The 10,081-nt window shown below is 56.0% G+C and overlaps 1 protein-coding gene across 5 annotated transcripts; it reads left to right on the top strand.

Annotated features, from left to right (window-relative positions):
- The first annotated feature begins 563 nt into the window (after positions 1-563).
- On the top strand, positions 564-9,840 carry LOC138818821 (equilibrative nucleoside transporter 2). Of its 5 annotated transcripts, none has more exons than XM_070009972.1 (12): positions 565-941; positions 1,118-1,199; positions 2,981-3,141; positions 3,314-3,453; positions 3,795-3,929; positions 4,696-4,793; positions 4,934-5,018; positions 6,118-6,254; positions 6,515-6,620; positions 6,729-6,818; positions 7,366-7,565; positions 8,645-8,759. In XM_070009972.1, exons 1-12 carry the CDS (start codon positions 913-915, stop codon positions 8,660-8,662), a joined length of 1,281 nt encoding a protein of 426 aa, XP_069866073.1. In that variant the 5' UTR covers positions 565-912; the 3' UTR covers positions 8,663-8,759. The 5 variants fall into 5 exon arrangements, with proteins under 5 accessions (XP_069866074.1, XP_069866073.1, XP_069866075.1 ...); XM_070009971.1 differs by having other exon boundaries at positions 566-941; positions 6,118-6,239; positions 6,729-6,814; positions 8,645-9,840; XM_070009970.1 differs by having other exon boundaries at positions 567-941; positions 6,729-6,814; positions 8,645-9,840.
- Positions 9,841-10,081: the final 241 nt, after the last annotated feature.

The raw sequence follows: 10,081 nt of genomic DNA, 5'->3' as shown, positions 1-10,081 counted from the left end.
AGGGTTTTACAGACTTGCGCCATCCGCCAAGTTGTTTTTCCCAGAGAGTGGGAGGTGGGTCAGTAGATTAAATGGAGGGAAGATAACCGTTTCCAAGCCCACAAGCTGTGGCCGGGGAGGGGGCCTGGCCTCCATCCTCTCGGTCCCCCATACCCAGGGCTGGGCGCTGGCCCGGGGTTCCTGGGGAGGGGGGGGGGGCTCGCGGCCTGCACCAGCACCTGGCCTTGGCCTGGGCCTCCCGGGGACCCAGCACGGAGAAGCCCGACCAGATCTCAGGCGACAGAGGGCGACACCGGCTCCTGGCGCGCAGCTCCGGCCTCCCACGGGGCGAGGCCCCCCCCCCCCCCCGCCCCGGCCTCCGACCTCACCGGGCGCGCCCGGGGAGGGGGGAGCAGCCGGTGCGGGGCCGCCAGCGGGAGTGGAGGCCGGAGGGGGGGGCCTAATCCCTCCTCCCTCCCCCGTGTCCCCTTCCTCTCCCTCCCTCGGTTCTTCCTCCTCCACTGCCCCCCCCCGCCACCCCCCACTTCCTCCGCTGCGCCCCGGGACGGAGAGGGCAGCGGGCACGGAGATGGCGGCGGTGGCTCCCCGGCCAGCGCCCCCAGCCCGCGTGTGGCGGCGGCCGGCCGATCGCGGGGTGCGGAGGCCGTGAGGCCGCACGGGCGCGAGGGGGAGCCCGCCGGTGGGGGGGAGTGAGGGGCGCGGCGGGCGCTGTCCCCGCCCCGGGGCGGAGCCCGGGCCGGAGGCTGAGGTGGGCGCCGTCCACCGGGACCGCGAAGCTCGCGGAGCCCGCCACGCCGCGTCCTCCCTGCGCCCCCGCCCCGCCGCGGACCCCGAGGACCCCGGGACGCGGAGGCCCCCACCCCAGCTCGGAGCGCCCGACACGGAGCCCCCGACCCGGAGCGCGCGGCGGCCATGGCGCGCGGAGGCGCCCCGCAGGACCGGTGAGTGGGGGCCCCGCGCGCCCCGCGCCCGGGCGCCCCGCGGACTACAGCTCCCGTCGGCCCATGCCCTCGCCGGTTGTGGTTCTCGGGGCGGGGGGGGGGGAGGGGAGGGAGGACCAGGAAGGCGGGAGGCCCCGGCATGCGTCCTCGGGGTGACCTTCAACCGGTCCCCACAGCTACCACCTGGTCGGGACCAGCTTCTTCATCCTGGGGCTGGGCACCCTGCTGCCCTGGAACTTCTTCATCACTGCCATCCCGGTGAGACCCCGCGCCCAGCCCGCTCCCCACCCGCCGGGCGCAGCCCTGGCACCGAGGCTCCACACGTGCCGCCCCGGACTCAGTTTATCCATCTGCAGGCTGAAACCTGGGGCTCCAAGGGTGGGGGGAAGGTAGCTCCCACGACCAAGAAATACCCAGGCCCCAGGGGTCCAGGGGTCTGTCCCACAGGGGTTTGTGACTCGCCCAGATCCTCAGTTTGTTAGGGTTTCTGGGCCAGCCACTCCAAAAGTGCATTTCCCAAGGCTTTGGTTGCCTTTGCGAGTGCGTGGATGACACTCATCCCCCAAACGTACGTGTGTGTGTGTGTTGCTGGTCCTGGTGCCTCGGGGCCTGAGCGCTGTTCCTGGGCTTTTGTGCTCATCAAGACTGGAGGTCTATCACTTGAGCCACAGCTCTTTCTGGTGCTTCATTGGAGATGAGTCTCAAGGACTTTCCTGCCTGGCTGGCTTCAGACCTTGATCCTCGGATCTCAGCCTCCTAAGTAGCTAGGATTACAATTGTGAGCCACCACCTGCGCCTGGCAACATATCTAATATGCAGATACTCTGGCCCAGGCACAGGGAGTATAGAGGAATCTAAGCATAGGGAGGTTCTTTCCGCCCAGAGCATTCATTCTCTAAGGCAAAGCAGAAATGTAGAGCTTGGGTTCTCTCTGGGACTGGTTGTGAAGTGGAAATCAGCCTCCGGACTTGAGAAAAAAGATCGGGCCAGAGCTATTAATAGTGTAACTTGACTCGAGTGTTTCAGGCTTAGAGTCCAGTGGGGTGGATTCCCAGCAGAAGGAAAACATTTCTTCTGCTTGAGAAGAGTAGGATAGGTAAAGTAAGGAAGAGAGGCTGTGAGGAACAGGAAATTCTCTACTGGAGGAAGGAAGGGCCTGCCTGCTCTGGATTGGGGGTCCCTGGGGCTTAACAGGCTGGAACAGGAAACCAGGCACAAAAGGGAGGCTGGAATCTGATTTTTGGCTCTCAGCCTCTTCTGCCTGCAAGGCAGACACACTAGCATTGGAGTCATACCTCTTGCTCTATGATGCTGGGCCAGAAATGCCCGAGGCTCTGTCTGCAGGGAAGAGAAATCTGGGTAGAAGGTGAAAGGAGACTAAGCAGAAGTTGGCAGGATGTGTGCTCCTGAGGTGTGTGGCAACGGCAGCCAGACCCTGGCTTACAGTAGGTGCTCAATAAATACCCATGGTAAGCTGGGAGCCAGTGGCTCATGCTTGTAGTCCTAGTTAGTCACCAGGCTGAGATCTGAGAGTCAGGGTTCAAAGCCAGTTCTGGAAGGAAAGTCCAAGAGACTCTTTTTGTTTGGGTGTTTTTTTTTTTTTTAACTGTATTTTTTTTGTCTTTTCTTTTTTGGTACTGGGGATCGAACCCAGGACGTTGCACTTGCTAGGCAAGCGCTTTGCCACTGAGCTACATCCCAGCCCTCCAAGAGACTCTTATCTCCAATTCACCAGCCCCTCCCAAAAAAAAAAATGGAATGGCTGAACCTAGAGACTGCTGTCTGTTGGTGTAGGGGTGGGGCTGGAACAGGGTGCTAAAGAGATGAGGTGTCCCTGAGGTTTCGTTCTATCTCGGACTCTTGCTGTTCAATTCCACGCACATTCGTGGAGCTGGGTGCCAGGTGCTGGGACAGGACAAGGACCAGGCTGATAATTCCCATGGACATTAGCCAGGCAGTCACAATGTAAGGACAGGCAGAGAGGAGGAAGGCTTGGGGACTAGCGGTTCTGACCCTATTCCACCTCCCCCACTGGGCAGTACTTCCAGGAACGCCTGGCAGGGGTCAACAACACAGCTGGCAACCTGAGCACCAACCACACAGGCCCCACCGACACCTACAACTTCAACAACTGGCTGACACTGCTGTCCCAGCTGCCCCTACTGCTCTTCACCCTCCTCAACTCCTTCCTGTATCAGTGGTAAGACTCTACCCCCACCCCTGGGCCTCTCAGCCTTCTTGCCAGGCAGCAGCATGTAGGCCCAGGAAAAGCCCCTAACTTCCCCCTACGTAGCCCCTAGCCCCACTGCCCTGCTCCTGGCTTGCCTGGGGGGGCGGTCTATCTAATGTCCTCTTCCAACCCTTCTGAGCAGCATCCCTGAGTCTGTGCGCATCCTGGGCAGCCTGCTGGCCATCCTCTTCCTCTTTGCTCTGACAGCAGTATTGGTCAAGGTGGATATGAGCCCCGGGCCCTTCTTTTCCATCACTATGGCCTCCGTCTGGTTCATCAACTGTGAGCACTTCCCTGCCCTTCTCTCCTAAGTTTCTTGTTTGTGATAGAAAAAGGCCCTACAGATCCAAGAAGGGAAGCCAACACTCTCAGGAGGAGAGGGAGAGCAGAAGCCCCTCATCCCAGCCCCACAGCGGCCTCGGAGCAGGCCTCCAGGTCACTGGCCCCACAGATTGATGGCTATACTTGAGAAGAAGTGGGGATGAATGGGCACTAGAGTCCTCAGGAACGCCCACACCAGTCCAGAGTCCCTTCTACACCCCAGTGATGCCGCTGGGGGGAGCCCCAGAGGAGGCGGGTGGCTGGCTGGGTGGCTGGGTGGCTCCATCCCTGTCTCTCCACAGCCTTCTGTGCAGTACTACAAGGCAGCCTCTTCGGGCAGCTGGGCACCATGCCGTCTACCTACAGCACCCTGTTCCTCAGTGGCCAAGGCCTTGCTGGGATCTTCGCAGCACTCGCCATGCTCATGTCCATGGCTAGTGAGTGCACCAGCCTGGGGAGGTGGGGGGACGGACTCCGGGCTTGGGGGTGACAGGATGTATAGGAGAAAGATGGTGGGGTTCTAGATGGAGACAGGGGGATGGGGAGCAGACTCTGGTTCATACCAATGAGCTGATGAGGCTGGCTGAACTTGGGGCCTGGGGCAAGATTCCTGGGTTTGTGCATGTGGGCAGGAGCTGAGGATCAGTTAGGGATTCACTTGAACTTGAAGCTGTTTCACTAATCACAAGCCCAGAGGCATTGGCCAGAGCATTTGGACTTCTTGTGCAATTGTTAACTTGTATGTGATGTAGCTGTCTGTGCTCAGCCCACGGTAAGAGGACACACAACAAAAATGGTGTGTAGGGAAAAATGAGAGGAATGAAGGTCTGATCTGTATAAGATTCCTGAGCCCAACTCTGGTAGCCCTGCTATAATCCTAACTACTCAGGAGGCTTGAGCTCTGAGGATCAAAGTCTAGAACCAGCCTGGGCAGGAAAAGTTCAGAAGACATATCTCCAGTTAACCAGCAAAAAGCTGGAAGTGTGGCTCACACAGGTAGAGCATCGGCCTTGAGCACAAAAGCTAAGCAAGAACTCAAGGCCCTGAGTTCAAACCCTAGAAATGGCACCCCCCAACAAAAAGAGGGTGCTGGGCCTGGCCCTGAGAAGTGCACATGCTATAAGAGGTGTAACCTGAGTTGGTGGTCCTGAGGGAGCTATGAAACCAGCTACCTCACCTCTAAAGCGGAATTTTCTGCCACAGGTGGTGTAGATGCCCAGACTTCCGCCCTTGGCTACTTCATTACACCCTGTGTGGGCATCTTCATATCCATCGTTTGCTACCTGAGCCTGCCCCACCTGGTAAGCCTGCGATTGGACCCTGTGTCCCACTTCCTTAAATCTGAGGTTCTTAAGAGGGGGGAGGGGAGACATGTGCGCTTGGCCCTGATTTCCCAAAGAGGCCAAGAGGCTACCTACCTCCCTTCTCTATCCTTCTGCAGGAGTTTGCCCGCTACTATCTGGCTAAGAAGCCATCACAGACCCCCGTTCAGGAGTTAGAGACCAAAGCTGAGCTCCTCCAGGCTGGTAAGATCCCAGGTCTGAACAGGGGAGGTGAGAAATGAAGAAAAGGCTTCAGCCAGCTCCCCTGGGAACCATTTCCTTCTGTCCCCATCTTGGGCCCCATTCCTTGGAGCCTTGCATTTGCAGAGGCAGAAGATCATCGTGGGATTCAAGTCATTTCTGTTGGTTTGCTTGAGGGGCAAGTATTGAGATAGGGTGTTTGCTTTATGTAGCCTACAGGGACTGAGAACTTACTATCCTCCCACCTTAGCCTCCTGCCCCGAAGTGCTGGGATTACAGGCATATACCACCATACTTGGCTTTAAGTCAACACTGCTGCTCTTTGGGCCTCAGTTACCTCTTCTTTCAAAGGGAGAAGCCAATAGACCTTCATACATGCCAGGCCTGGATCTAAACACATCTGAATTTGAATCCTGGCTTCGCAAGCTTTGTGGCCTTGGGCAAGTCATTTAACCCTCTAGCCCCAGTTCCTCCATTTGTAAAGCCATGGCAATGAGAGAACCCAGCCAAATTACTGGCAGATACATGTTCTTAATAAACAGATGCTGGTGCCAGTGGCTCATACCTGTAATCCTAGCTACTTAGGAGGCTGAGTTCAAAGCCAGCCTGGACAGCAAAGTCGGTGGGACTCTTATCTCCAATAAGCTACTCAGAAAAAGCTGGAAGTGGCTCTGTGGTTCAAGTGGAGGAGCTCTCCCCTTGAGCACAGAGAGGCTCAGGGATAGCGCCCAGACCCTGAGTTCAAGTCCCAGGACTGGTAACAAATAATAAATAAATAAATAATAGATTGGGCGTGGTGTCACATGCCTGTAATCTCAGCCCTCAGGAGACTGAGGCAAAAGATCATGAGTTTGAGGTCAGGCTGAGTGATATAGGGCCACCCTGTTTCAAGAAACTAATAGCTGAGGATGTACCTAGCTCAGTGATAGAACATTTACTTAGCAAACACAAGACACTAGGTTCAGTCCCTAGCATGCCAAAGCCAAATGAATGATAAATACATGTCATGGGGTCATCATTAATTCCACTCGCCTGCACCTGAGCTGGAAGGGGACCCACCAGGACCCCTACGCATGACCTCAGGGCTTTCTTCTTGCTCCAGATGAGAAGAATGGAATCCCCAACAGCCTGCAGAAGGCAGCCCTGACTCTAGATCTTGACCCTGAGAGGGAGCCAGAGCCAGAATCAGAGGAGCCGCAGAAGCCAGAGAAACCTTCAGTGCTGGTTGTGCTCCGGAAGGTTCAGCTGGGAGATGACCCCCCACCCCCCAACCACTGCCCCTGGGGAAGAAGAGGGTGGCCCTCTGCTGTCCTCAATCTCAAACTGGAATGGGCCTAAGTACTCACCTCGTTACCCTAAGATTATTTGGTGGGTCAGAGATATAACAGGACCAGGCCCCCCCCCCGGTGTTCTTGGGCAGGGCTGGGGTGAGAAGGTTGGGGTTCCATGTTGGGCCAGGGGCTGCCCTGCCTGCTCAAACCCCTGCCTCTGTCTCCCAGATCTGGCTGACAGCGCTGTGCCTTGTGTTGGTCTTCACCGTCACCCTGTCTGTCTTCCCAGCCATCACAGCCATGGTGACCAGCATCACCAGTCCTGGGAAGTGGAGTGAGTGTTTGGGGTACAGAAGAAGATAGGGGGAGCAGAGGGGAAGGAGCACAGAGGGGAATGGAGGGTAAGGTTCCCCACACACACACACCTTCTCTCTTCCTCCAGGCAAGTTCTTCAACCCAATCTGCTGCTTCCTGCTTTTCAATATCATGGACTGGCTGGGCCGGAGCCTGACCTCCTACTTCCTGTGGGTGGGTGAGCGTGCTGGGGCTGGAAGGGCTCTCAGGTTAGGAAAGGTCATTTTCCAGTGGCCATTGGCAGCTCAAGGCCTGTAATCCTAGCTACTCAGAAGGCTGAGCTCTGAGGATCGGGGATGGAAGAAGCCAGCTTGGGCCAATTAACCATCAAAAAAAAAAAAAAAAAAAAGCTGGAAGTGGAGGCTTAAATGGTAGAGCACCAGCCTGGAGCAAAAACGGCAAGTAAGAACATAAGGTCCTGAGTTCAAGCCCCAGTACCCACACGAAGAAAGAGAGGAGGGAGGGATGGAGGGAGAAGAATGTATGTTGCCAAAGGCCTCCCTCTTCTGTGTCTGCCATGTAGCACAAAAGAAAGATCGGGGGAAATGAATCTAGTGTCAGATTTGTTCTCCAGAGGCCTGGTGCAGGGTCCCCACTCGCTCATGGTGGGTGAAGAGAGAGGAGGTCAGGGGTGATTGCTGGGTCTATGCTTCTGGGGTCCTGAGGCATTCCCAGAGCAGAAACCTGGCCCTCAGGGACCAGGCTCACCCAGGTCTCTGTCACAGCCAGAAGAGGACAGCCGCCTGCTGCCCCTGCTCGTGTGCCTGCGCTTCCTCTTTGTGCCACTCTTCATGCTGTGCAATGTGCCAGAGCGTACCCGGCTGCCCATCCTCTTCAAGCAGGACGCCTACTTCATCACCTTCATGCTCCTCTTCGCCATTTCCAACGGCTACCTGGTGTCCCTCACCATGTGCCTGGCACCCAGGTCTGGGGAAGGGGTGGGGTGCGCTGGTATAGTAAGAGGCACTAGCTCCAAGGGGAAGGATTAGGGGCAGGGGAGGAACCTGTGCCCTGGCCAGCCCAGCTGCCAGTCTGCAGGACTCACTGGCGCCACCCTGTGGCTCAAGCTCTTACTACTGAATTGGCATCTCAGAGCCCATCTAGCTTCGGCATTCTCAGTTGAAGAGAAGCTACTTTTGCTCCAAAGCAGAGTTCATATGCCAAGGGAGCTGAGAATCTTGAGTGTAAAGGTGACAAGGAAAACAAGTGGGGAAGCCAGGGGCTGGTGGTTCACACCTGTAATCCTAGCTCAGGAGGCTGAGATCTGAGGATCATCATTCAAAGCCAGCCTGGGCAGGAAAGTCCAAGAGACTCTTATCTCCAATAAACCACCAGAGAACTGGAAGTAGAGCTGTGGCTCAAAGTGGTAGAGTGTTAGCCTTGAGCAAAAATGGCTCAGGAACAGTGTCCAGGCCTCAAGCTCAAGCCACATGACCAACACACACACACACACACACACACACACACACACACACACACACACACACACACACACACACACACACACACACACACACACACACACACACACACACACACACACACACACACACACACACACACACACACACACACACACACCCTATAATGGGAACCCTACAGGGAAGGGGCAGCTTCTAGGGACATGGGCAGGGTCAGACCTTGACTAGGCCTCTGGTGTCTTTGTGTAGGAATAGCAAAGGCCCCAGTTGGCTCTGGGGAGGGATCCAGCATTTTCTTTTTTTTTTTTTTTTTTTGTCGGTCGTGGGGCTTGAACTCTGGGCCTGGGTGCTGTCCCTCAGCTCTTCAGCTCAAGGCGAGCACTCTACCACTTGAGCTACAGCGCCACTTCCGGTTTTCTAGTGGTTTATTGGAGATAGGAGTCTCACGGTCTTTCCTGCCCGGGCTGGCTTTGAACCGCGATTCTCAGATCTCAGCCTCCTGAGTAGCTAGGATTACAGGCGTGAGCCACCGGCGCCTGGCGGGATCCAGCATTTTCTAAGCTCCTATCTCTGTGTTCTGCAGGCAGGTCCTACCACATGAGAGGGAAGTGGCAGGCGCCCTCATGACATTCTTCCTGGCCCTGGGACTGTCCTGTGGAGCCTCTCTGTCCTTCCTCTTCAAGGCATTGCTCTAAGGGGCCGTCGGGGCTCCCAGTAGCCCCCTTCACACCCCTGCTGAGCCTTGGTCTGCCGGAGGTAGAAGGGGCAAAAGCTGCTCTCAGCATTAGCTGGTGGCTTCTTGGGGTGCTACGAGGAGGAATCTGCCGGGGGTCATTCTGCCCTCCCCTAGGAATGAGACAAGACAAAAAGAAATGAATTTCATCTAGTTGTATGAAAAGTGCATTAGCCAGATGTCAGTGGCTCACACCTGTAATCCTAGCTACTCAGGAGGCTAAGATCTGAGGATCAAGGTTGGAAGCCAGCCCTGGCAGAAAGTTTATGAGACTCTTTATCTCCAATTAATCAGCAAAAAGCCAGAAGTGGAGCTGTAGCTCAAGTGGTAGGATGCTGTTCTTGAGCAGAAAAGCTAAGAGACAGTGCCCAAGGCCTGAATTCAAGTCCTAGTACTGGCACACACACACCAAAAGAAGTGCATCAGAAGAGCGTTGCTCAAGGAAAGAAGAATACAGAGCCAGGGCCTGCTGTACTATCACTACTGCATCTCCATCAAGAAGTCACCTGCTGACCCCACGGAGAGCTGGGGTCAGTACTGGGACCAGCAGCTCTGCATCCTTCCAGTATCAAGTCTCTCTCGGAACAAAGGGAGACAGAACATGTCAAGATCAGAGAGAAAACTCAACGGACCCAGCCTCTGAGCTTCTGACAGTATTTTCATGGCCAATACTAACCAGGCCCCGTGGGGGCCCGGCTCTCCTGACGGCAGTCAGACTGCATGAGTGAACTGTACTTGACAGTTTGCAGAACTCTCCGTGCCCATTTTCTCACTGACGACTCAATGAGGCCCTTGGGAAGAGTGGGACAGGGTCTGGGCCTCCCTGTTGAACAGGGAAGGAAACTGAGTCCCAGGGGGAAATAACTGGTCCATGGTCAGGCCGGGATGCAATGCCCTTCTCCCATCCCTGAAGGTGCTGTTCCTCCTGTCTGACACCTCTTCTGAAGGGGTGCATGGCAAATATCTGAAGCACTTACCCCACCTTTGTCCCTGTTTCTTTCTATGATCCTGCCTCTGGGGTCTAATAACAACCTCATTTATTTGTATGATGTGACTGTGGACTCTTTATTTTCCGGCGTATTGTGGGCTGTCTCCACCTCCCCAAACTGTGGGGGGTAGGGATGGAGATGGTTGTACCCATTTGGTAGATGGGTTAACTGAAGGCCTGAGAGGAGCAGGGACTTGATGACATCTCTGCTGGGCCCTCAGGAATACATGACATCACAAATCTGCAAGGAGCTCTGTGTTCCTGGAAGGAACTGGATGGTCTAGCAGGGCTCTCCCTGG

The sequence above is a fragment of the Dipodomys merriami genome, unplaced genomic scaffold, assembly GCF_024711535.1.
Source record: "Dipodomys merriami isolate MVZ:Mamm:240054 unplaced genomic scaffold, mDipMer1.0.p SCAF_78, whole genome shotgun sequence".
Classification (NCBI taxonomy): domain Eukaryota; kingdom Metazoa; phylum Chordata; class Mammalia; order Rodentia; family Heteromyidae; genus Dipodomys; species Dipodomys merriami.
Note: the sequence above shows the minus strand (reverse complement) of the source record. Positions and strands in the feature narration are given on the sequence as shown.

What these genes read in the sequence shown, in the direction of transcription:
- LOC138818821 (XM_070009970.1), top strand. Translation starts at nt 913, where the DNA reads ATGGCGCGCGGAGGCGCCCCGCAGGACCG. An exon ending in TGACCTCCTACTTCCTGTGG is followed by an intron (nt 6,815 to 7,365) that starts GTGGGTGAGCGT and finishes TCTCTGTCACAG; the next exon opens with CCAGAAGAGGACAGCCGCCT. An exon ending in ACCATGTGCCTGGCACCCAG is followed by an intron (nt 7,566 to 8,644) that starts GTCTGGGGAAGG and finishes TGTGTTCTGCAG; the next exon opens with GCAGGTCCTACCACATGAGA.